Genomic DNA, 27,741 nt, shown 5'->3' with positions numbered 1-27,741 from the left:
GCATAAACATGATGTGCCCTCTCAATTAACCACTCCTGCTGTGGAATACCAGTCCAGTTGCTTATTTGTTCTTTTCCAGTTTCTCTGGTACATCAGAAATATCAGGTTTTCCCTACGTGCTCTGTCCTTTAATTCTACCTTTTTTGGAACATCTCTTCTTGAACAGTTGCATACTCAGCCAACCTTTTCTTCACATTTCGACCTCTGATTGCTGCAGTTTTATCAGTTCATCTGAATATCTTTTGAAAGTGTCTTCCATTTTTTTCCAGCCTTTTGTTATTTGAGTTGATATATACACCATCAGTGTTTCATTTATTTTAATCAGCTCTGAGCCCATATGATTTTTTTTTCCCTCCAGATTACTGGAAGTCATGTCTTGCACCAAAGCTGGATCTTGAACTGCTTTTTGCTGAACATCTGCAAGATTCTTGCCAGCCAGTGTTTTCTTTTCACTTTTTGTGGTCAGTTTTCTTTCAAGTTCTCTAATTTTTTTCTTTGCTGGCATCCAGGCGGTGTATTTACAAAACCCATAATGGAAATGTGTCCAAAAAGACAAAATCAGTGACTATCTGTTCTGAGTTTTTCACACTAGGCGAGTTGAAATTAAGCTGTTAGTCAGTGTGCAGCCATCTTGGAAGTCCAGGGGCTCTTTGATCTTAATCCTTTCTTCTCCCTGGTTAGATAAGCTGTGGCGATCTACCCATATGTCCAAAGGCTACTGTGCATCACTGATGCTGATGAACATAGTACAGTTGTGCAAGTTGCACTTACCCATAACTGTAGATGGTTGAAGTAATCACTGCAGCAGTAGCTGTGCTCTCCCTCCATCCCCCTTTTTCTGTATATAGTTATATTTTTCAATAAAGTTGTGTATTCCTAACCTTTCTGTTTTTTTTTTGTTTTTGTTTTTTTTTTTGTTCCTGACACTGTTTCTTCCACCCCCCCCCCCAAAAAAAAAAGTCCTGAGGGTTTTGGAGTCAAGGATTGTTTTCTAGAACCCTTTTGGAGTTTGAGCTATAGCATCTTGGGTGTATGTTTGGAGGGGAGCCATGGACTTTAGAAGACTAGCCAGTCTTTACATCTTAGGCAGGATATAACGTGTATGGCTTAAGGTAAGTGCAGTAATGATTACTTCACACGTCAACTGTTGTAAGTGCAGCTTACACAACTGTACTTTCTCAGGTGGTATCCTACTGTCTGAAGTAAAGTCGTGCTGTAGGCTGCTGCACCTATTAGGTGCTGGCCCTTTTTTTTTTCTTTCATTGCCTCATGAATCTACCTTTTTCAAAGTAAAGTAAGATTTTGCTGAAGATCTGTAAAACCTGCATTACTGATTTTCATTTTGTATTTTCTTCTAATCTTTTGACTTAATAAGCAACAACAACAAAAAAAAAGATTCAAGCATTTATATTGTATTTTTCATTACCCATTTATCCTCAGTGCACTTGTTTTGCTGTGTTAACATTACAGCCATAAAGTTTGCAAAGAAATTGTCTGTTCTCACAAAATATACAAGGATTAGTTCATTCAGCTTGTGCTCTTAACTTGAATTGTACTCAGTTTAACTGGAATTTGTTTTCATTTCTTACAGCCTGTACTGAACTTTCAGAAGCTGAGAGGATAACTCTGGCTTTGTTTCTGTACTCAGAACCAGCTCCAGCTTGGAAACTGGTATATTTCTACTTCTTGAATAGCAGCAAGCATTTTCTGGAACAGGTTTTGGTATGTATTTTCACAGAAAAATGCAATTATCACAAAACAGAAGTCATGCAGTTTAGAGTCAACTAGCCCAAAACCTCCTAGAACATCAGTGTATCGCGTAATGACAGTGGAACTGTTTAAGACTAGATTACCAGTCCTAACAGCAGTCCTGGAGATGACACCAGGCTGTAAACCTAGAAGCTTTAAAGTGAAAACAACCATTGCACTTAGTATGTCTCAGTTTCACTGACTTAATTGCTTTGCTTTCTCATTGAGGTTATGCTTACTGTGTTGTGTTTCTTTAAGATGCTGTGTTCATGTATGGTGACTGCTTTCAGCTCTCGTAGATGTATAATGGGATGAGGCATTGCACGGACGTTGACTTCCTTAGTCCCATTGCTGTACTTCAGATTATCATTGATACTACTGTTTTAAATAGATTTTGTGGTTCAGGAAGTGGTCATTAAGCAGTCTGACATCAGTAGATGCATTCTCTTCTTTCTTTCCTGCTGAGTTGCATATTGCAGAAGATAAAACAGTGCAAAAGCACTGCATGGTACAGTTGTGACTGAATGTTGCTGATGATTCTTGCTGGTTGGAGTACCACACATTAGACACTGGTGTTTTTGCCCCTATTTGTCCACTCAGTGTTCTTGAACCTGGAACATCTGTGTAAGTGGCTGCATTGCCTCAGTTCCAACTACATGGCACAAGGAAATAAAAGCATGTCTTCTGATATTTTCTGCAAATATTTTTGAGTAATTTATTTTATTGGAAAACTTTTTTTTTTAAAGTGTACTTGATAACATGACAGCCTTCTGCATATCTTCCATATTAGAATTTATTGCAGCTGTTTACTAGCACTCTGTATAGCACTGATGGTGAACCTTTCGGGCTCTGCGTGTCAAAAATTTGGAAAGTGCCTGTCTTGACTCTGCTAGCATGTCACCTCCCTTTCCGAGCAAAAGAGAAACAATTCTTTACATATTCATTTATTTAAAAAAATACAGTCCAACCATGTGTGCTGCTATGTATTATAAAAGTAAAAGAAAAATCAGCGACTTGCACTAGAAAAAAGGATATGCACACTGATAATTGGGCTTAAAAGAGTGCACTAAAAATTACCCTACTTTTAATAGTAATTGAATTGAACTAAAAAAAATATGGAACACATTGCATTTGATTTGATTAACATCACTTAATGACTTTTTTTGTTGGTGAGTTTTAATAAGTGCATGGTCACATATTTCTTGTACTTTTGTTCATTCAGTTTCTTTGGTAACTTGTGTTGGTGAACACTGGTGTGTCACCCAAAATGTTGTGGTGTGTCACCTTTGACACGTGTCATAAGTTCGCCATCACTGCTCCATAAATACTTGGATGCTAATAACGTTTGCAGTACCAGTTTACTGGCAAGAATTTATTAAGCTTGTTTTATCTGGGGTGGTCCTCTGATTCTTCTTCAACTAACTGTTCTATGCTTCAGTTTTAAGTTTCATTTGCACAAACTGTTCTTTTCACAAATAGCATGGTTCATTTCAATGTGAAATGATGTTCAGTCTTCCACTGAGTGATAATTGTTCATCTACACTTCAAATAAAAAAGTATTCAACAGAGTGAGGCTCGAAGCTATTACATACTTCCATCAAACTACATAAAATCATTAAAGCATGCATAAAAATAGATGTCTGTCTCCATAGCAGGAATGTAGCCAGGATTATAAAATTTGCACTCACAGCTCTCCGACTGCTCCACCCCACAACCCAGAAAGCTACACCCACATCATCACATCTGCCTACTCCCTTGAATTACTGAGCAAGCTAAGCCCCCTTTACAATGTTGCTTTCTGAGCAGATCACTGGCAACAATATGCCAAAATGGCAGTTTACATGATAAAGCAGCATGAACATTTCATTTCAAAAATGTATCTTCCTTGAGTCAAATAACAAAATACCTTCCCATTTACATTTGGGTGGACTTCACCACAGTGGAGCTGTACCCAGATGCCTAGTCATAACAGCATTTTAATAGTGTGTAACAGCCACCAGACATGTAACAAAAAAGTGCTCATTTGACTGGCTATTAATAGTAATATCTACTATGTGACAAGCAACAATAGTACACCACAACAACCTTCTATACCATGACGAGGTAGCCAGTCACACAGAGGTCTACTCCCTTGCACACATGCCATAAATGTGTACCAGGTAAACGGAAGTAATGAGATGTTATCCAAATAATCCCAAATGCCAGTAAGCACCACAGAGCCCCACAAAAAAACTTAAACTAAATATCCACAAGCAGACATAAAGTTTTACTTTTCTGCATATTTATCTGCTAAGACATTTCAATTACCAGTCTCTTCTTGGACCCATGTAAGCTAGTGTAAGTGATTTTGCACACATCTGAGTGGAGTTTGTTTCTAACTGTACTGGACACAGTCATAAGTTGAGGACAGGGTCCCTCTACTAAGCTTGGATCAAACTTACACACTACAGAATCTTTTAATACCAAATTTTGTGCACATTTAAATAGTTGCATATAAGCATCTGTCCTCCACAGAAATAAATACAACACCAAATTCAAAAATAAACCTGTATGGTGGAATCCTAATATAAACAGGCTGTATAATAAAAGTAAAAAACATTGTATCCAAAAATAAATGTTAACTCTCAAGAAGCGAAAAATGCTTTTGATAAACTAAACAAGGAACTCAAGATCTTGCTGAAATCAACCAAAACCAGATATGAGCCAAAAAGGCACCTAGGCTAAACAGGGTTTGTACTGGATGAATGAAGGACAGCCACAGTAATTCCCTTGCTTAAAGGTGGGGCTTCAGTCGACCCTGGTAGTTACAGACTGATAAGCCTGACCAGTCCCTTATGGGAACCAGCATCAACAGTGTGATGTCCTTTGGTCACCACATATCCACTATTGCAAGAAGTCTTTTTTTCATTACACAGCTTTTATATAAAGGCATTGTGACCAGATCAAGGTACATGAGTATTTAACTGTGCTCAACACTCATTAGTCTGATCATATAATGTCCCTTTCAGTATGTACTAATACAAACATCTGTCACACGTTATGACAATGTACTAAGAGTCAAGGGCTTGAAGTGCATAAAAACTATGCAGACTATCTTAAAGTCTAGACTTTGTTCAGTATCGTACAGACTATTCAGAGGTGACCACTGCCACGCATATAGATAATCAGTGGTCATGAAATCCTTCTGTCTGGCACAGCTGATTGCAAAAGGTGTTTGTTCTAGATCCAAGGAAGTTTTTACCCCTCTCTGTTTTACACTGATCGGGCCCCAATGTTTCCTGAGAGAAAAAAAATCATTGGTCTAAAGGACCTCTGCTGTCAAGAGACTTGTAGGCCTCGTCTCTGCATCCAGTGCCCTATAGACTCCTTAGAGAGATGATGCATCTTGCCTTCCAGGCCTTTGGGGATACAGCAGAACAAAAGCTCTTATTTCTCCATAAATCAAACAGTCTAGTGAAAATTGGAATGATGGATCTGAGCCTGCTTTGACAACTAAACAGATCACAATAGCGAGAGAGTGTTTTGTCATGCAATGACTACCCCTTTTCTGGAAAAATTACTCTCCAAATCAAGCACTGTGACACTGTCTTACTTTAAGAATTGGACAACTGGATAGCTTTCACCCTGGTATTATTGGCCTGTAACTCTTTGAATAAAAGAGGTAAGTTCCAGGGGTGGGTACTGGCAATATGTAAATGGCCAGATGGCCCGTTTGCCTTGTACGTTCTGTGATTCTATTATACATATGTACAAGGCAGCTTCACAACTTCAGCAAACCGCTTTCATGTTTAAGTGCCACCAATAAATTATGTGCACAAGTTGTAATAGATGAATAATCTGTTTCACCTCCATGCCCACTTTCTTTAATCTGCAGTTTTCCTTTTTATTCCCCATCCACTTGTTCATAATTTAAGCAAAGCTTAATATGACTGTTTTATACATTTAGTGTAACTATCCTACCTATGACTGCTCTCGTCAGTTTCCACAAAAGTAAAATGTTCATACACACACACACAATATTCATATATACACAGACGACACACCCATACTGCATTATTGCTACCTTAGCTATTGGACTATAACGGTAGGAAATGCACACAGAGAACTAAAAACAATTTCTCTCAACCCCTTAGTTTGAGAATTGGGGACAAACAAAGGCAAAATATTATGGGAGATTTGGGTCCTGCTACTGCTGTTATGTACTAAGAGTAGTCGTGACAGAATAGCAGATTTGCATTAGCATATGTCAAAAATATGAACTGTGACGCACACACATCTCATTTACTGACTACTGCAATCCTAAACAATCCACCAGAAGACTATACATTTTGAGGAGCAGACCCAAAAATATTAAGAAAAATCAGGTTTCCATATGCACACAAATTGTATTGCCAACTTGTAAACATAAAACAGTGAGACAAACGAGTCAGCTAGTTTTCTTAAATTTTGACCAAAGATGCAATATCAAGGATAGGTTTTAAACATTGCGGCTGTTCTAAATATGTAGCAGGTTTTGCAATGTTAAGAATTTTCTGAAGCATTTCACACTTTCTGAATCGGGGGAGATATACTATGGAAAGTGAACAAAAGTAAATCCTGGGCAGTACAGTGAAACTTTTTGCTGTTCACTTGTGTTGCTTGGATTAAAGAACTGCATAAATGCACTCCTTACAACAAAGAAAAAGATTTGTTTTCCTGGTAGAAAAGAAAATGTATAAAGAGCTAGAAGTTGCACTGATACTGCATTCACCTGCAAGTTACCCAGCAGAAGCATAGAACAACAGTTATTGAAAGAGAGGCTCACAGCTTTACCCCGTCTTCTGAACAGTGCTAACTGGGCAGTTATCTATTAACTAAAAGATGGCAAGAATGAAAATGTCTGAGCTGCAAATTACTGTGCAGTGTCAATCAAGGCATTTGTGAGAGTTAACATTTTGTTTTCTTCAGTTTCCTAACCTTTAGCATTCTTCTCTGAGTTTTAATGCCCCCCCCCCCCTCCACAAACACAGTACTGAAGTGCATACAGTGAGTATGCCTCTGGATGACCTTGTTCTGTAGCTGTTAGACAAGTACTAACTCTAGCTAACCTGTAACAGAGTTCTACTCATCCATCACACTTAAACTAGTCTTTCATTACTAGCTCCAAATCTGTGAAATTCTCAAGTCTATTTCAAGATTGTCAGAGTACTGATTTATTTAATAGTGAAAGCCAGAGGCAGACTGGGCATCTTGCAGTTCTGGCGAATGCCAGAAGGGCCAGTGCTCTTTGGAATCTTGTAGTTCTGGCAAATGCCACAAGGGCCAGTGCTCTTCGGAATTGTATGCATAAAAATGCTTTTTTAAATCAGTATCCTCAAAATCGCAACTATCGTTGTCCAAAGCATACAGAGTGTTAGTTATATTCAAATGTAATTCAGCAGCCTGTCATGTAATCTGAGTACATGCATGATGCAGCTGCTGATTAGTCCTGTTACTCTCACATTCTCCTCCCGTGCTTTAGTTGCGAGGGAGAGTGTGAGAAAGTGGAGAGACTAGTGACGAGCGACCAAATAAGAGAAAATCAGCAGTCCAAGTGGATTAATGTTTAAACTTTAAGGTAAGCTCTCAGTTGTTTTTTTCCTGACAGGGCCAACTAGATAATTTCTGCTTTTTTTTCTTGGCAAGTTCAACCAGATTCTTTCAGTATTTTTTTTTTCCTCGTAAGGCCAACCAGAGACTTTCTGCAGTTTTTTCATGGCAGGGTTGACCAGATAATTTCTGTATTTATTTTCTGGCAGGGTCAACCAACCATTTCACAACATACCTTGCTGTGATTTGTCTTAGTTATTATTCAATCCTGTATTTCAAGTGCATGATTAAAAAAAAAAAAAACTTAAAGGGCACACACATCTGCAAAGCATCTAAAATGTTTTTTCTATAGTAACCTTTCTTTACTGATACTATATTTGCTTTTGCACATGTTTATAGGCTTAGCCCACTACTCTGGAGCATTCCCTAAACCCAACGTGCACCGTCTTAATGATATTGTCTGCAGTTCAAGTGTAAACCATACCAAATATTTAAGAAGGCTCTGCAAACTCTTCAGACATTACCAGATTTCTTTTTCCTTTTCCACCATTAAACTGCAACACCTTTGTGTCTGCAAAAAGCTAAAAGTTAATAGTCCATTAGAAATGCAGTACATCAATGCAGGTGTTAATCAGCCAACGTCTAGTAGTTACCCTTTGCAAGTCCCAGGCCTGGACTCTCTTTTGATTTTGTGCTCCCAGGTCTTCCCCCTTCTCTGTCTGTCCTCCTTTGTTAAATACTAAGAGGATGTGTTTCAATGTATGGTCAATGCCCAGTAAATCAGAAGTGCCAGCAAGCTTTGATATTTTTCTGTCTTATGTAAGTGCTCCTAGACTGTTAACCAAAATTAATCTATCCCATTCATATTTCATCTGTGACTTCACACCATCTTGTCCTGGCAGTATAGTATTCCTGCATACTGCCCACTATATCATGTATTGTTTTTTTAATGCTGCATTTCTCCACCTTCATACCTGTTAAAGTTAATGTTATCTCTTCCTAAAGTAAAATGCTTGATGTTCTTCATTCCACATTGCTGCAGTCCTAACTATTGGGTAGTCCGCTGTCCAGTCGGCCCGAATACCAAAGTATATGGCTGACGTCGGTCAGGGCGCATTAGACTGACGTCAGTACGTCAGGGTACTAATGCGCATGACCGACATCATATCCTCAGTCTTTTTTGCCGCATGGTCCGATGCAGAAGCAATTTTGCGAGTGCAGGTTGGCGTTCTGAAAGTTTCTGAAGTCAGAGTTTCAGACCGAATCAAAGTTGGCTAAGTACCCCGTTGGGGAATATTTTGGTTTTTTCTTGCCTCAGTATTTAACCGGATGTCAGAAAAAGTGAATAACTGTATTTCTTGTGGGAAACAGATACCTCATAGGGATTACCATACTTTGTGTATACCTTGTTTAGGGCCTGAGCACGACGTTGTTGGATGCCGCTCTTGTGCTAGATTTAACAAACGCACTATTAAGAGAAGGTTAGACTGTGCCAGGTTAGTTTTTGGGAAGCGTTGTAATTATATAATGCCGTCGGATGCTCCGGCGCCCGCCAAAAAGCGCAAGGACAAAGCAGCAAAGCCTAGAGTGGAAGAACCGACAGTCCCTGACGTCGGTTCTTTAGAAGGCTCAGTGGAGCCGGAGGTTCTGCCAGGTGTTTCTTTGGAGTCTCAGGGAGAGACTTTACTGTTACAGGATGTATCCTCTCAGGAAGTAGGCCAGGCTGAGGGGCTTCCCAGGTGGCTGTTCTTCCCTCTCTTTCTAAGGTGGTTAGGGCCTCCTCTTCTGTTTCCAAGGCTTCTTTGAGAGGCAGGCCAAGTTTAGCTTCAGTGGGGGTTTCTCCTAGTGCTTCAGGGTCTTTGCCTAAGAAACATATGCTTAAAATGGCAGAGGATTTGATTACTATGATTAGAGGTTCTATGCCCCTCCTGATAAGAGGCCTAGGGTGGAACCTGAGTTTGAGAGTTTTGAGCAATGTTCGAGGCTTCTGAGTCTTGACTGAAGACTTGCAGGAGTATCCTCCTTCTTCTGATTCTGATGTGGATGATTCTACTCCTTCAGCTTCTCCTCCTGAGGATTTTTCTTTTTCAGAGACTCTGCATTCCATGAGGGAGCATTTTAAATGGGAAGGTCAAGATTTCTCTGATTCCAGGAAGAGGCTTAGGGAATTCTTGTTTTTACCCCAGCATAGGCCTTTAGCTATACCTCCTGTTCTGAATGTGGTGGAAGATGTTTTTGCAGAGGCTTCCCTGAATCCTGATTCTTTGCCTCCTGCCCCAGTTAAACCGGATAGGTACTATAGGGTGCCTGAAGCTCATAAGTATCTTTTTAAGAGTCCTAGGGCAGACCCGGAAACTGTCTCTCAGGGGCCTAAAGGTGTGAAGGCCTCTGTTGTTAAAAATCCTGTTCCTCCTGATAAAGAGGGCAAGGGCTTTGGACAGATGGGGAAAGAAAGTGTATACTTCTTCCACTTTAGCCATGAGGGCGTTGAATTGTCAGTTTCACATGTTAAAATATCAGAATTACCTCCTTTCACAATTAAAATCTAAGGTGGATGCTCTGGCAGAAGGTATTGAGTGTAAAGAGTTGCAGGATTTAGTGCATGTGTCTGAACAGGTGGGTAAACATTCCTTGCAGTGTGGTTTTGATGCTGTGCAGGCCTCCTCGAGGGTGGCTGCCACTGGTTCTGTTCTTCGTAGGCATGCCTGGTTGAGAGATCAGAATTTAGCTGAGCATGTTAAAACAAGGATTTTGGATGCTCCTTTGCAGTCTGATGTGTTGTTTGGTTCGCCTGTGGAAGCAGTTTTAAAGAAAATGGAGGACAAGGCTAAGTCTATGCAAACTGTTAAGGATTTTTTGCAGGTGCAGCCTCCGAAGTTTAGTAGAAATTGGCCTACTAAGGGATGGACTTATCCTGCTTATGATTCCCAGTCTAGGGGTAGGTCTAGACGTGGTAGGGGCAGAGCTCAAGGTTCTTTTAGGCCTAGGACAGGGAGTTCCCCTGCTCAGACTTCTGGTGAAGGCAGGGGTCAGTCCTTTCGTAAGCAGACCCAATGACCTACCTTTTCAGCTGCCAGTACATTCTCGCCTGGCAGCACCTTTGGGAGGAAGGCTGTCTCTTTTCAAAGAAAATTGGGATTTAATTACCCAAGACAGATGGGTTCTGGATATCATTCACCACGGTTACAGGTTTTATTTCCATACCTTGCCTCCTTTCAAAGGCATGCCAGACATTCCTCCTCTACAAAGAAAAGAGGCTCACAAGCAAATTTCTCTGTTGCTCCAAATAGGGGCCATTCAGCCAGTTCCTGTGCCAGAAAGGGGCCTAGGATTTTATTCTCGCCTGTTCCTAGTACCGAAGAAGGGGAACACGTGGAGACCAATTTTGGATTTATTTATCCTCAACACTTATCTGGACGTTCCCAAGTTCAAAATGTTGACGTTACAACAGCTTTTACCTCTGCTGGGCAAAGATCACTGGATGGTAACTTTAGATCTCAAGGAAGCTTACCTTCATGTGCCTATAAGACTAAGTTGCAGGAAGTATCTGCGTTTTCGAGCTGGAAATTCTCATTATCAGTTCTCTGCATTGCCCTTTGGCTTATCCACTGCGCCCAGAGTATTCACAAAGGTTCTGGCTCCAGTGATAGCTTACTTCAGGCTAAAAGGAATTCAAATCTATCCTTACTTGGACGACTGCCTGATACTAGCTCAAGAAAAGGAAGACCTTCTACAGCATTTGGATTATGTCATAGCAGTGCTAAGATGCCTAGGGTATTCTGTGAACGAAATAAAGTCCAGTCTAGTACCCTCTCAAGACATGTGCTTTCTGGGTGTGAGACTGAATACAGAAAGCCCAGATGGCCTTTTTAACCCCGGACAAACAAAACAATCTTTCCAGTTATTTACATCAACTATCTCTTCAGTCCGGGCTGACTGCAAGGACAGTCCTTCAAGCCTTAGGGTTCATGGCATCTTGTATTCTGGTGCTTCCCAATGCCAAACTGCATATGAGGAAGCTGCAATGGTATCTCAAAAATGTATGGACACAGCACTGCCAGGATTTGGACACTGTCATTCAAATAATACCTTGCATTCAAAAGGAATTTTTGTGGTGGGCTCAGGAATGTCACCTAAACAAGGGACTCTCTGTGACCCGGCCAGAGGCGAGTCAGATTCTAACGACAGATGCCTCAGACATTGCTTGGGGAGCTCATCTAAATGGAAAGTGGATACAAGACAAGTGGCCTGCCAGACTACAGCATCTACATATCAACATGAAAGAGATGTTAGCAGTCCAGTTTGCATTAATGGCTTTCAAGGAGTTACTTCTTCCAGGGCAGGTGTTGATTCTAACAGACAACACAACTGTCATGTGGTACATCAACAAACAAGGGGGAACACATTCTTACCCATTGTGCAGGCAAGCAATGATTTTATGGGAGACTGCGCTCAGCTTGCAACTAACTCTTCAAGCAAGGTTTCTGCCGGGAGCACAGAACTCCTTAGCAGATGTGTTAAGCAGACAAATCATGGATCCCCACGAGTGGAAACTGGATCTTCATGTATTTCAAAAATTGACAGTGTCATGGGGAACTCCAGACATAGATCTGTTCGCTTCTCCACTAAACCACCAGCTGCCAAAGTTTTGCACAAAGAGGTTTCACCACACAGCTTGGAAAGTGGATGCTCTTTCTTTCACTTGGAAAAATCTTCATGTGTATGCTTTTCCACCTCTGCCTCTTCTCCCAAAGGTGCTTCTAAAGGTCAGACAAGACAAGCCAAGGATGATTTTAATAGCTCCAGATTGGCCTCGGCAGCACTGGTACCCATTACTGAGGAGTCTGGTAAGGAAGCCTCCATGGCCTTTACCCTTGATTCCACACCTGTTGTCTCAGAGGGACGGTCACCTGCTCAATGTCAAGCTTCACTCTCCTCATCTAACAGCCTGGCATATTCTGTTTTGAAAGACAGCAGGTCTCAACTTCCTCAACAAGTTTTAAATGTAATTATGGAAGCCAGAAGACCTAGTACAAGGAAAGTGTATGCAGAAAAATGGAAGAGATTTTTATTTTGGAGTGCAGCAAACAATTTGGAGATTTCTGACCCTAATTTGAGTGTGGCTCTTCAATATCTTACTGAGTTATTGGACAAAGGTTTGTCTTTCTCTTCCATTAAGATTCATGCTGCAGCAATTTCAGCTCACTATGATTGTGACCCACCATTGTTTTCGCATCCTTTGTTCAAGCAATTTCTTAGAGGGGCAAAGAATATAAGACCCCCACGTAGAGCTCCTACTCCTGCTTGGGATCTCAATTTTGTGTTGGAGAAACTTACTCTACAACCTTTTGAGCCTCGGCTACTGCTGAATTGAAATACTTGTCATGGAAGACTGCTTTTTGTTGGCCATTACTTCTGCAAGAAGGGTTTCTGAGTTGCAGGCCCTTATGGCAGTAGAGCCTTTTTGATTTTTCATAAGGATAGGGTATCTTTACGTACTAATCCTTCCTTTATGCCTAAGGTGGTTTCTAGTGTGGCTTTAAACCAAACTATTCATTTGCCTACTTTTTATGCAGATCCCCAAAATAAAGGGGAAAAGATTTTGCACACTTTAGATGTACACAGGCAATTGCGTTATTATTTGAGCAGGACTAAGGATTTTAGGCAGTCTCAGCAGTTGTTTGTTTCTTTTGCTTTGGGTTCGCAGGGCAAGCCTGTGTCAAAACAAACTATTTCTAGGTGGATTGGGTTTTGCATTGCATTTTGTTATTCCCATCATGGCAAGGAGATTCCAGCTGGGATTAGGCCTCATTCCACTAGGGCTACTGCCACTTCAACAGCATTTCTAAGGGGTGGCAACTAAGGATATTTTGGAGGCAGCTACTTGGAGTTCAGTGCATACTTTCTCTAAGCATTATCACCTTCCTCTCTACTCTAAGTCTAGGGCTGGTTTTGCCACAGCTATTTTGCAAGGCATGTTGTCAGTTCCTCCTTCCTTATGATTTGCCAGCCTCCCTTACCTCTGCTTTGGGATTCTACCCAATAGTTAGGACTGCAGCAATGTGGAATGAAGAACATAGTACAGTTTTGTACCTACCATAAATGTAGATGTTCGAGGATCCACATTGCTGCAGTCCAATTTACCCTCCCTCCTTCCCCTCTGTGTTTAGGGGTGGTTGTGTAGGTGAGGTTATATTCTGGTAATTTTGTATATATTGTACATTTTTTTTTTTTTGGTGCAGGTCTGTTTGGGGTTTTTGGTTTTGGCCTTATCTTTTCAGGGTCTTCTGACATCTGGGGCAAGAAAAGACTGAGGATATGATGTCGGTCATGCGCATTAGTACCCTGACGTACTGACGTCAGTCTAATGCGCCCTGACCGACGTCAGCCATATACTTTGGTATTCGGGCCGACTGGACAGCGGACTACCCAATAGTTAGGACTGCAGCAATGTGGATCCTCGAACATCTACATTTATGGTAGGTACAAAACTGTACTTTTTGCAGGTTGAAATAATTACTGAATTGTTTTACCTAGAGAGATGATCTGCCATTTGGGGTGCCAACAGTGTAAGAGATTTTTATTCCTACTTCTAAAGATATCTTAAAGGGCATATATTCAGCAGTACTTATTACTAAATGTCAAGTGACTTTATTGTTTGAGAGTTCTGTAATTGTAAGTTTTAAATCTTACAGGTATCCGTCTCTGTATGTGACAAACTGTCTTTATGCTGCTTTATATCCTTTATTTCCAAGTACATTCTCTAGTCTTCATAGCCCTTTTGAGAGAGTCCACCCTGTTGGACACTTCCTGTACATGCCTAAAACATGTTCTTGCTCCTTCCTGTTTTTTTTTTTTCCCTCAAGGATTGTACTTGGTAAGTCTCCTGAGTTGTAAAACCAAGAGAAAAAAATGTCATCTGGCTTGAAACCATTGTTGAAGTATTTCACTAGAAGAACAAAAGAGATCTATTTTAACCTCTGAGATGCTGATAAAGTAGTATGCTTCTTGCTCTTCACTGTACTCTCTGCCTGATTCATACATTTTATATCAGTTTATGGTTATGAGAGCATGTTGTTCCTCCTTTAGGAATGGCATGCCTTTTCCACAATAAATTCCCAGTCAGCTTCAGATTTGGCAGATACTGGTGTGCCAGAGCTGGAGTCATGATCAGGTGCCAGAACCAGCCAGAATTGATTATCAAATAATCAAACAAAAGCTACATTTATTTTAATGGCGTACACCCCCACCCCCATACCAAAATCAGAAAAACGCTGGCACAGTGTGATAGATTCCTGAATATGAACCAGGTACCCAGGTTCGATTAGTGGTTCAGACACCTGTCTGAGCTGTTATGTGGAAGTTGAAGAGTGATGTGCCTTTCTTGAGGGGATCTTGTTGCTTGTAGAAGTAGGTGGCAGTACCTTGCAGATGCAGATCGCATGCTAAACACTGAGCTTATTACTGGGCATATGGCAGCAGGATTAGTGCTACCCTCAGGAAGAACCTGAGCCACCCCTGGTGGCTGCTCATTGACTGCCTCTTTTAGTGTTGGGAATGAATGGCCCAGTTAACTGAGAGAGAGAGACTGACAGTCAGCAGTGGAGGCAAAAACTTCAAAAAAAAAAAAAAAAAAAGCATCTGCTTGTGTAGCCCATTGAAGACAAATATTTACCCTTTTACAGCTGAATAAACTCAGACGTGGTTAAGGTACCCTCATCAAAACTTTGGCTGTGTAACATCCTTTGGTGGATTCTGATATAGACCATTCGGCATTTCCTTTGTCAACTTATGGAGTTCTGCCTTTCTGTTTATACAGATGCGGGGTTTTTGCAGCTACTCAGTGTTCTAGCTATAGTTTCAAAATTAATAAAACAGCAAAAATGATGTAAAAAGAACAAAACTACTTTATTAAAACACTTGGTGGTAAGTGCTTTCATTCAATAAAGAACTTCATCTGATGAATTTTTGCAGTTTTATTATTTTTTTGCAGTTTATATGGTTTTATTGAGCCTTTTGGAGTATAGTTTCAAAATTGTTTTTAGATAAGGGCAACATATTGGCATAGTGATAAGATCTATGACTCTCCACTTTAAGGTCTGAGGTTCAGTCCCATCTTCTGGTTGTTTCTGTAAGTTTTTTTCATGTTGTTTGTGTTTCCCCCCTTAAAGTATTCCATCTTCCTTCTACCCCCCTCCAAAACGGATCTATATTAAATCGAACACTTGGAAAAACGAACGATGATTTATCGATCCCATGTAAGCGAAAGCTTACAAACTCAAATGCTTAGAACAGCGATTTTTTTCCCAAGAGAAAAAAATCGCTATTCCAAAAAAAAAAAAACACTTAAAGCATAAAGTGGGGGGCTTTGCCCCCACCCACACCCTCACCCCCCCTACTTAAATATACCAACTCCAAGATCGCACTACAGTGACGGAAACGGCAAAGTAACAGACGCAACCAAGCAATCCCTTTCCCAGGGAAAGAATTCGCTTATAAGCCACTTCGTCATTTTGCCTTTTCGTCTTTTCAAGTTCGACCAAGACACATTCTTTCGAATGCGTCTTCAGTCATCTAATAAGAACCCTCCAAAACTATACTGTTTGATTTGCTACACAATATAAATGTTATATTTTTCCCTGTGTTTATGGTCCAGATATTGACCAAAATGGTTTTGAGAATGGCTAATTCATTTACCCTGTTAAACAAAAAAGTCAGTTTCCTTAGTTCATTCAGATCACTTGTTATCTAAGATATTGTGGATGCCTGTTTACTGTAGCACTGTTAAACAAAATATGTATCAAAACCAGTGCAACAAAACAGAGACTGGTTAAAATCCATTAGCCATAATGAAAAAAAAAATCATAAACTAATCTCATGTTCATCAGCAGCCTTCAGTGAAAGTCATCTAACTGAGATTTTTTACACAAAATTAAAATAGCATACCACCAACCAAGTATAACAGATTCTCATCTGACAAACCACTGTATGAACATGGCATTTGATGTCAGTAGGATATCCTATTTGTAACTTTCTGGCTTAACTGTTAAAGTAGCAAAGAAACCAAAAATTCAGCCACAGAACTAAGTTAACTGCATTTGGATTTTTCATCTTTTAACCACAAACAGAATGCCACCAACCACAAAAGACCCGGGAGTAGATAAAAAGTAAACTATCCAAAAAATAACCTACATTGAAGTCCAGTATTTAAAAACGCTCGAAAAGTACACAAATGTTTAAAACGGTTTACCTTTATAACTGCGATTTGCAGAAGGGCGAACTGCACATATCCGAAAGGCAGTCTCTGCAAGATATACAAACGCCGAACGAAAAAATGTGCGATTGTGCAATGAGTTGAATGCACAGTGAGATTCGCTCATTGCACATTCGACATTCAGGGGTGGATTGCACTATAGTGGGGATCGGGAAATGGTTCCTTTCCCCACTGTAGTGCAATCTCGGAGTTAGAATAATAAAGTAGGGGGATGGGGGGCGCAGGGGGGCTTGCCCCCCTGCTTTACACTGTTTTTTTTTTCCCTTCGACTTTCATGTTCAAAAAACAGCGAATCTGCTGTTCGATTTGCTGTTTTTCGAACATGTAGGTGTGTCGACATTGTTAGTTTCATGGATTAGCCGCTCATATGAGCACTCGCCCTTCTGCAAATCACAGTTATAAAGGTAAACCGTTTAAAACATGTTTGTTCAAAAAATTGAGCAATTTTGTTCCTCAACTGGAACTTCCTCAGAATCTGCATTTCCTCACACATTACTTCGTTTTATACAATTTGTGTTAAAGGTATAGTGAGTGTAAGCCAAAAATTTAGCCACAGAACTAAGTTCACTTGGATTTTTCACCTTAGCCTGAGATGTAGTGACCTGGAGTTAAATGCAAGTAATAACAGTCTTGTGGGAGTGCTTCCTCCTGCAAATCCACATTACAAGCACACAGTGTTTTATATAACATTCTGTAATGGGCATTTGAAGGGTTATTTTATTTTTTTGGCTACTTTTTTTTCATTTTGAAAATGAGATAGGTGGCAGAATGTCCTAGACATAGAGTCCAGCAAGGAACCTCAGTGCATAGTAACATCATTACGTTACACTTACAAACTAAATTGCAAGTTAATCTTCTAACTTAATTGTCCCCTCAGATCACTGACTTCAGCTTTATGTATATATGCAAATCTACATATGTCGCTGAGATATTCCGCAGAATTACTTATTAGCATGACATAGATTCATTTTTGAGGAGCTGATTATGAAAGAGTCCTTGCATTACTAGATTATGCTACAGTAACTGTTTCTACACAGAGTGGCTCCATTTCACAAGTTTACTATCTGTAGACATAACCTGTGGCACTTTTTATGTCAGTTATATTTAATTAGTATATGGAATGTAGTTTTTGTAAACTTGAGAGGAAGAAAATGCATTGTTAAATGAGTGCCTTTTACACATCACTGTTTGAGACTGAAGATGTTACAGGATTAGTAGAATCCAGAACATAAGCTGGTGTTAAAAAAAATGAGTGTAACAGATTCTCATCTGACAAACCACTGTATGAACATGGCATTTGATGTCAGTAGGATATCCAATTTGTAACTCTCTGGCTTAACTGTTAAAGTAGCAAAGAAACCAAAAATTCAGCCACAGAACTTAGTTAACTGCATTTGGATTTTTCATCTTTTAACCACAAACAGAATGCCACCAATTAGTAGAGCATATAAAATATTGCTTGATAACTTTAAGAATCAATCAGAGGAAATTAGAAAGGATTGAGAAGAGAGATTGCATAAGCAATTAAAAAAAAAAACAATGGGGGATATATGTACGGCTCCCAAATATATATCAAAATCTAGAAGATTTAGAGTCTTTGCTTGGAAATGTTTACATGGATATTTTTTATACTCTAAGTAGGCTCCAAAGACTTTTTCCTCAAGTAGGCAGCAAATGTTAGAGGTGTGATGGGGGCAATTGGGAACATGTTTTGGAATGTAATGAGTTGTCAGACTTCAAAAATTCCCTGCATACTACTCTGAGATGCTGGGTGAACAAATTGGTGTAACTAAGGAAATGATTGTGTTGTGCTATGATAGAGAATTGGAATTGCCTAGACATAGCAAGGCCTTGCTAAATCTAATTATGGTGACTGCCAAAAAAAAACTATTAACTAGAAAATGAAAATCAAAGGTTAAAGCAACTGTACTAACGTAGTGAATATAGTAACAGATAAAACAACTGGAATTGAGCTTTTTAGAAAAGAGTAGGAGCAAATTACATAGAAAGGGAATTTCTGCAAACAATAAATGCAGACGATAAATGAGGTTTAAAAGAAGGCAGGATTTGAATGAGGTATATAATGTTTGACAATGACTGGATAGATTATAAGTGATGTATAATATTTGGAACTAAAATGATGCCACCATGGTTTGTTTTCATTTATATAAATAAATGATTGCCTGCGTCATATTTGATAATTTAATAAAGATGTTTCTTGTTAAAAAAAAAAAAAAAATTACAGGATGAAAGGGTGTGCCATTAACTTTCATGGAGCTCTGTTTAAGCTAGTATGCCAATTATTAAAAGACAGTAAGGGAGTTATGCAGTGGATCTTTTCAGTTTCCAAGGAGCTGCCTTCTTCTAAAATTCCCTCTTGAACTGCATAATGAAAAAGTCTTTTGTTAAATTGTCACGTATGACATAGACAGTAATACATTTATATAAATTAAAACAAAACATATTGACATGTTTTTAGTTGCAAACATTATACATCACTTATAATCTCTCCAGTCTTTGCCAAACATTACATGGCTCATTCAAATCCTGCTGACTTTTAAACAACATTCCTCCTCCAAAATGTTATTCTGCATGTATTGTTTCCATAATTCCCATTTCTTTTTATGTAATTTGCCCCTACTCTTTTTCTAAAGATCCCATTTCCAGTTGTTTTATCTGTTAATATATTCACTATTTTTAGTACAGTGGATTTAGACTTTGATTTCCATTTTCTAATTATTGCTTTTTTGACAGCCATCATAATTAAACTCAGCAAGGCCTAACTATATCTACGCAGTTCCGATTCTGTATCATAGCTCAAAAAAATAATTTCTTTAGCTATGCCAATTTGCTTACCCAGTATTTCTGATAGACTTCAAAAATTCCTTGTAGACTACACTTGACAAACTCATTACACCCCGAAAAATATGTTTCCAAATGCCTCTTTCTTCCCCATGACACCTCCAACATTGGCTAGCTACCTGAGGAAAAATTCTTCGTAGTCTACTTGGGGTATAAGAATACTTATGCAAACACTTTCAAGCAAAGATCCTAAGTCTTCTAAACGTTGCATATTTGGGAGACATGCACACATCCCTCCATTGTTTTTCTGAATTGCTTATCCAGTCTCTTTTCCCAATCCTTGCTAACATCCTCTGATTAATTGATATAGTTATCATGCAGTATTTATATGCTGTACTAATTATCCCTTTTTAACAGCAGCTTTTGTTCAAAATTCTACTAAAAACTCTACCAGTGCTGGTCTTTGGTGTAGGATCCTCGTATTTCTTTCTCCTTGCCTATATATCAATCATTGATGGAGAAGGCAGTCTCTAGCCTACAGGCCAAATAAATTCTTGCCCTCTTCACATTTTATTACCTTTCCCTCACTAGTTATTTGCTCCCAAAACCTTAGTTCCTTTGCCAGTTTTCTCCAATAAATTCCAGCCCCCTTTTGCTTATTGTCTGTGTCACTAATTACAGTCCTCTCTGTCAGCAAAATCCTTCTCTATTACCATGTTGGCTTAGTTCTTCAAATGCTTTCTGCTACTTTATGAATGTAATGTTCTATGTTTTTTTGTTATCCTCCTTAAGAATCTTCATCCAAAACCTCAGGCTCTCCTTATTTCTTGTACTAACCCCCCCTCCATTTCATCATCATATCTTTCCATTTTGAATTATAAGCTTCTGTTTGTCATATGGTTAGGAATCTTAACTGTGTAGCTCTGAAATACCCCTTCAAAGCAGGTATTCCCAAACCAACTTGCTGTATTGGAAGAATCATCTTATCCCACTTCACTGTTGCGATATTCCCCTCCCAGATAAAGTTCTTCAGCTCTATATTAATTGCAATCCATACCTTCTCTTGTTGATAAAATTTTGCTTGACTTGTGTATGAAACTAAAGGAACTAAAAATATGTTAACGGCTTGTATCTGCAATCCATATCCGTAAAACATATCTTCCAGTTTTTCAGTTTTTGTAATATTTTTATTTAGTTTCTTCTCACCTATCCTTAGTTGCAACAACAGAATCCTTTTTAATTCATATTCCTAAATAATTTTATAAAATCTGCATAGGTATGGGTATTGCTGAACCAGTTAATGTGTGAGCACTTAATTTACAGCTTCATTAATTTTGTATCCCAGTAAGACTTAAAACTGTCTCAAGATGTTCCACAACACTGACTTCCAAGGTGGCTACACATTGAGTAACAGCTTAATTCTGACTATTGTGAAAACAGAAACTTAGCAAAGAAAGCCAATGGACCTTGATTTCTGAGTAAATTTCAGTAACTAGTAAGTGTATTGTCTGGATGTCAGGAAAAAAGAAATACGGGACCTAAATGAAAATCAGCTACAAATGGTGATAAAAATGCACTGACTGGGAAAAGTACTGTAGCTGTTCAGCAAAAAGAAGTGCAAGCTTTTGACATGACTTCAGTAAACTTGAGGAAAAGTATAAAACAATTGCATAAAGGTCTGACTAAAATAAAAGAAAACACTGATGGAGTATGCAATGTTATGAGGCAGTGCCATCTGTGCCAGGGAGAGTAGGGCACTGCATGTGTACATATGCCAGCATAGCTAGTTGGAGTTTTGTAAACAATTTTATTTGACTATCACACTGATTTGTACAGATCCTTGAGTTAAAAATATTTTTGTAAAGTTACATGCATTAAAAATGCATCAACATTAGTCCTTCTGGACAGAAAGAAAGTATGCATGTATATTGAGTTGTACGGTTGTAACTGATCAAATGTGTATCAAAGAACCCTGCAAGGGTGTAAAGTTTGAATTTGTGTTATAGCTTTCAGATGCTGCCACAGATCTTAGCAAAGCTGTGTATGTGTATTGTACCACAGTCAGTTGACCAGGGGTAATATCAACATCTAACTAGCATCTGGTTTCTTTGAAACTCTCGCAGCAGCACTTTGGAACCTGGCAGGAAAGATTTCTGACAGGATATATATATATATATATATATCTCACATATCCACAAAGACAGGCATCATCTGGCTTTTGCTGTGGTAAGACACTCAGCACATATCAGCTTGCCTTGCATTAGTAAGTAGTCTGGGAACAGTAATTCTTTTAGTCAGTCAGGGATATATAGTGAAAATAGTTTATTATTTTCTGCAGCTGTGAGAAACTATCCAGTTATATTATTTTTTTATATCTGTGTGGTTGAAACTTTATTGTAGTCAGTAGTTTCCTTTTTTCTGTTTTATTATTTATCATTAAATATTCTAATACTTTCATTGTGGCTGGTCCTTTAGAAAAACTTTTAACATCTTGAGAGTACTTATGCCTGTTTTAGTGACAATGTGGCCACTCCTGAAAGCCTTGCTGCTTTGGTCACACCCTACCATTTGTATTAATATTAATTTAATACAGTACAATTTGGTACCCTTTGTAAGAGCCTTAGGGTACCTGACTGGTGGCAGCGTGATTACCTCAGTGTCTGGGCAGAAAAAGGCATAGCTAGTAAGTCTATGCCAGCTTTTCACAGGCATATATGTGTGAAACTCAAGTATCCAAGAGTGTGTGTGTCATCTACTGGGAATAGGGACACAGGCCCCAAAGTGGTCAGTGTGGAGTTTTTTGTGGGCCTAGGGAGAGTCCAGTCCCATGTCTGGAGCATGCTCCCTGTGTGCTGTTAAGTGAAATTGTGCTTGATGCAGGGAGCTGCATCTGAAAATACTGTGTGAATCCATCTTTGCTGTTGGTGACCATCCCTCACTAGAGTAAGTGGTGAGTATTGAGTCTCCTTGATTGCTGGCCTGGAGTAGGGGCCCATCCCAGAGTATATCAACTCAAACAATAAAAAGTCTGGAAAAAAATGAAAAAAAATTAAACAGATAATTTAGATGAGATGATAAAACTGCAAAACTCAGAGGTCAAATTGAAGTAGACTGTCAGAATATGAGACTACACAAGAATATATGTTTCAAAAAATAGTATTTAGATGACAGAGCATGTAGTGAAAACCTGAGATTTTCTGCTGTATCTGAGAAGCTGGAAGGAGCAGATTGTATTAATTTCATGAAAGCACAAATAAGCAACTGGACTGCTGTTCCACAACAGGAATTGTTAATTGAAAGGGCACATTGTGTATATACTCCAAATCTGCCTATGAGAAAACCTAGCCCTTTAATAGTAAATTTGCAATCATGCCAGCAGAAGGAGTTGATTCTGATAAAACTGTAGCAGAAGGCGAAAGTACTAAAAGTGGGAGACAGCAGAGTGTTTGTGGAGAATGACTACTCATTGTACACCCGGCAAAAGAGGAATACATTTATTCTGTTATACAGGGAATGTCAAGAAGCAGGTGTGAGATTCAAACTGCCGTACCCAGTTATTTTCAAAAATTTTTCCCTGGAGGAACAAAAACATTTTTGATGAAGTACATGCTAAGGAAGAAATACAAAATGTTGTCCAACAAAAAGTGAGCCGTGAAAAAGGAGATTCTGCTGCTTGTTCTGGTAATAAAGACCACAGAAAGACTGTGCCAGTGAAACCTTTCCCAGTGTTTCAACGGAAAATGTTTGAGAGAGGGGAAAAAAGCACAGGAGTTGACTAGAAGAATTGAGAGTGCCCTGGTGATGAAGCTGAGGCAGAATTTGGGAGATGAAGAGGAAACAGAATAAGAGAATCAGGAAATATTGGACTTTCTTGGGCTTTGTTAAAGTTGTAGGGAACTCTGAAGCATATGCCCTACTTCATGTCATTAATGTATGGAGACTGAAATAAGTAACTTGGAAATTGACAAATCTGAGATTACAAAGCAATAATTGTATTTGTGAAACGGGACAGAACAAGAAAATTGGGAAATATTGGACTTACTTAGACATTAAAGCATATGCCGTACTTAGTCATTAATGTTCAGAAAATACTCAGGAAGAGGGGAAGAGGAGGGAAAGAGTTAACTGAAAGTAGAACAAAATGTTAACAGTATTACTTAAGTGGTGCATGATTTTTTCTGCATGTTATAAAGTAAAGTTTTTACAGTTATTTTTAAGTGTAATGTGGATACTAATGTAAATTTGTGCTTCTGTCTATTCTTTTTGTTTCTTTCACCCTTCTTTCTCCTTCAGGTTTAAGAAATGTAGGCACTACATTGTGAAAAAAAATAAAGGAGTCTAGTTAAAAGAGCATGACAAAATAAAAAAGTGTTTTTTCCTCATCCTTACATAGGAGAATAACTGGGTTAAGGCCATTAGTTTTGTATAGTAACAAGTTTTAATAGAAGGCAAGTACATGGAAAAGAATACTGAATATTATAAGGTCTTTTTCTGATAAACAGTCCTGTATGTGGTTCTCATGTCACTAGCAGACAATCTGATGAAGAGAAATGGCATGGGGCTTAAAGAAAATTTCTGTAAGCATTCATGATGTTCTTCATCCCACATTGCTGCAGTCCTAACACTTGGGTAGTCCGCTGTCCCTCGGTCGGCCCGAATATCAGAGTATAAGGCTGACGTCGGTCAAGGCGCATTTGACTGACATCAGAACGTCAGGGTACAAATGTGCATGACCGACGTCATATCCTCAGTCTTTTTTGCCGCATGGTCCGATGCAGAAGCAGTGTTGCAAGTGCCGTTCGGCGTTCTGAAATTTTTCGAATTCGGAGTTTCAGACCGAAGTCAGAGTTAGTTAAGTACCCCGTTGGGGAATATTTTGTTTTTTTCTTGCCTCAGTGGTTTACCGGATGTCAGAAAAAGTGAATAACTGTATTTCTTGTGGGAAACAGATACCGCATAGGGATTACCATAATTTGTGTATACCTTGTTTAGGACCTGAGCACGACGTTGTTGGATGCCGCTTTTGTGCTAGGTTTAATAAACGCACTATAAAGCGGTGGTTGGATTGTGCTAGGTTGGTCTTTGGGAAGCGGTGTAATTACAAAATGCCGTCGGATGCTCCGTCGCTTCCTCTAAGAAGCGCAAGGACAAGGCAGGTAAACCTAGGTTAGAGGAGTCGTCCGAACCGGACGTCAGTTCTTTAGAGGCGTCAGTGGAACCGGTGGTTCCGACGGAGGCCTCTCTGGAGTCCCAGGGAGAACCTTTGATTTTGCAGGATGTGGCCTCCCAGGAGGCAGGGCAGGCTGTAGGGGCTTCTCAAGTAACTGTACTCCCCTCCCTTCCTAAGGGGTCTAGGCCTTCTCTTTCTTCTTCCAAGGCTTCTCCTAGAGGCAGGTCTAGTTTAGCTTCTGTGGGTGTCGCTCCCAGTTCTTCAGGTGCTGTGCCCAAGAAGCACATGCTCAAAATGGCAGAGGATTTAATTACTTTAATTAGAGGCTCTATGCCCCCTCCTGAAAAGAGGCCTAGGATGGAACCTGTGTTGGGGGATTATGAGCAGGCTTCGGATGTGTCTGAGTCTTCGGCTGAAGACTTGCAGGAGTATTCTCATTATTCTGATTCTGATGTGGATGATTCTACTCCTTCTGCTTCTCCTCCTGAGGATTTTTCTTTTTCAGAGACCCTTCACTCCATGAGAGAGCATTTTAAATGGGAAGGTCAGGATTTCTCTGATTCCAGGAAAAGGCTTAGGGAATTTTTGTTTTTACCCCAGCATAGGCCTTTAGCTATACCTCCTGTTTTGAATGTGGTGGAAGATGTGTTTGCAGAGGCTTCTCTTAATCCTGACTCTTTGCCTCCTGCTCCTGTTAAGCCAGATAGGTATTACAGGGTGCCTGAAGCTAATAAGTATCTTTTTAAGAGTCCTAGGGCAGACCCGGAAACTGTTAGCCAGGGGCCTAAGGGTGTTAAGGCTTCTGTTGTCAAGAATCCGGTTCCTGCAGATAAAGAGGCCAGGGCCTTGGATAGATGGGGAAAGAAAGTTTATACTTCTTCCACTTTAGCCATGAGAGCTTTGAATTGCCAGTTTCACATGTTGAAATATCAAAATTATCTCCTTTCTCAGTTGAAATCTAAGGTTGATGCTCTGGCGGAAGGTATTGACTGTAAAGAGTTACAAGATTTAGTGCATGTTTCTGAACAGGTGGGTAAGCATTCTTTGCAATGTGGTTTTGATGCTGTACAGGCCTCGTCTAGGGTGGCTGCCACTGGGTCAGTTCTTCGCAGGCATGCCTGGCTGAGGGATCAAAATTTATCTGACCATGTGAAAACTAGAATTTTGGATGCCCTTTGCAATCTGATGTCCTGTTTGGTTCTCCTGTTGAGGCAGTTTTAAAGAAAATGGAAGACAAGGCTAAGTCTATGCAGACTGTTAAAGATTTTTTGCAGGTTCAGCCTCCAAAGTTTAGTAGAAATTGGCCTACTAAAGGGTGGACGTATCCTTCTTATGATTCCCAGTCTAGGGGTAGATCTAAACGTGGCAGGGGCAGAGGTCAGGGCTCTTTCAGGCCTAGAACAGGGAGTTCTCCTGCACAGTCTACAAGTGAGGGCAGGGGTCAGTCCTTTCGTAAACAGACCCAATGACCTACCTTTTCAGCTGCCAGATTCTTCTCGCCTGGCAGCACCTTTGGGAGGAAGGTTGGCACTTTTCAAAGAAAATTGGAGTTTGATTACCCAAGACAAATGGGTACTGGATATCATACATCACGGTTACAGGTTTTATTTCCATACCTTGCCTCCTTTCAAAGGCATGCCAGACATTCCTCCTCAACAAAGAATAGAGGCTCACAAGCAAATTTCACTGTTACTCCAAATAGGGGCCATACAGCCGGTTCCTCTGCCAGAAAGGGGCCTAGGATTTTATTCTCGCCTGTTCCTAGTCCCAAAGAAGGGGAACACGTGGAGACCAATTTTGGATTTATCTGTCCTCAATACTTATCTGGACATTCCCAAGTTCAAAATGTTGACGTTGCAGCAGCTTTTACCTCTGCTGGGCAAAAATCATTGGATGGTAACTTTGGATCTCAAGGAGGCTTACCTTCATGTTCCTATCAGACTAAAGTGCAGGAAGTATCTGCGTTTTCGAGCTGGGACTTCTCACTATCAGTTCTCTGCATTGCCCTTTGGCTTATCTACTGCCCAGAGTGTTCACGAAAGTTCTGGCTCCAGTGATAGCTTTCTTCAGGCTAAAAGGAATACAGATCTATCCTTATTTGGACGACTGCCTGATTCTGGCTCAAGGAAGGGAAGAGCTTCTTCATCATTTGGAATATGTGATAGCAGTGCTAAGATGCCTGGGGTATTCTGTGAACGAAATAAAGTCCAGTCTAGTACCCTCTCAAGACATGTGCTTTCTGGGTGTGAGACTGAATACAGCATCCCAGATGGCCTTTTTAACCCGGACAAACAAAAGAATCTATCCCTTTACTTTCTTCAGCTATCTCATCAGTCCGGGCTGACTGCAAGGACAGTCCTTCAAGCCTTAGGGTTCATGGCATCTTGTATTCTGGTGCTTCCCAATGCCAAACTGCATATGAGGAAGCTACAATGGTATCTCAAAAATGTATGGACACAGCACTGCCAGGATCTGGACACTGTCATTCAAATAATTCCTTGCATTCAAAAGGAATTTTTATGGTGGGCTCAGGAATGTCACCTAAACAAGGGACTCTCTGAGACCCGGCCAGAGGCGAGTCAGATTTTAACAACAGATGCCTCAGACATAGCTTGGGGAGTTCATCTAAATGGAAAGTGGATACAAGACAAGTGGCCTGCCAGACTACAACATCTACATATCAACATGAAGGAGATGTTAGCAGTCCAGTTTGCATTAATAGCTTTCAAGGATTTACTTCTTCCAGGGCAGGTGTTGATTCTAACAGACAACACAACTGTCATGTGGTACATCAACAAGCAAGGGGGAACACATTCTTATCCTCTATGCAGGCAAGCAATGATTTTGTGGGAGACTGCTCTCAGTTTACAACTAAATCTTCAGGCAAGGTTTCTGCCGGGAGCACAGAACTCCTTAGCAGACGTGTTAAGCAGACAAATCATGGATCCCCACGAGTGGAAACTGGATCTTCATGTATTTCAGAAATTGACAGTGTCCTGGGGAACTCCAGACATAGATCTGTTCGCTTCTCCTCTAAACCACCAGCTGCCAAGGTTTTGCACAAAGCGGTTTCATCCCACAGCTTGGAAAGTGGATGCTTTTTCTTTCAGTTGGAAAAATCTTCATGTGTATGCCTTTCCACCTCTGCCTCTCCTCCCAAAGGTACTTCTGAAGGTCA

At 39.9% G+C, this 27,741-nt stretch overlaps 1 protein-coding gene across 2 annotated transcripts in view; it reads left to right on the top strand.

Moving 5' to 3' along the window:
• Positions 1-27,741, top strand: part of ZFYVE26 (zinc finger FYVE-type containing 26) — a 3,506,023-nt gene that overhangs the window by 583,819 nt on the left and 2,894,463 nt on the right. For both annotated transcript variants that reach the window (XM_044074068.1, XM_044074069.1), the window contains one exon: positions 1,592-1,722. In XM_044074068.1, the coding sequence (XP_043930003.1) occupies positions 1,592-1,722 (131 nt within the window). The remainder of the gene's footprint in view (positions 1-1,591; positions 1,723-27,741) is intronic.

This window comes from Protopterus annectens, chromosome 6.part0 (assembly GCF_019279795.1).
Source record: "Protopterus annectens isolate FY-2018-M chromosome 6.part0, PAN1.0, whole genome shotgun sequence".
Classification (NCBI taxonomy): domain Eukaryota; kingdom Metazoa; phylum Chordata; order Ceratodontiformes; family Protopteridae; genus Protopterus; species Protopterus annectens.
The sequence above is the reverse complement of the archived record's forward strand: the minus strand, read 5'-3'. Positions and strand labels throughout refer to the sequence as shown.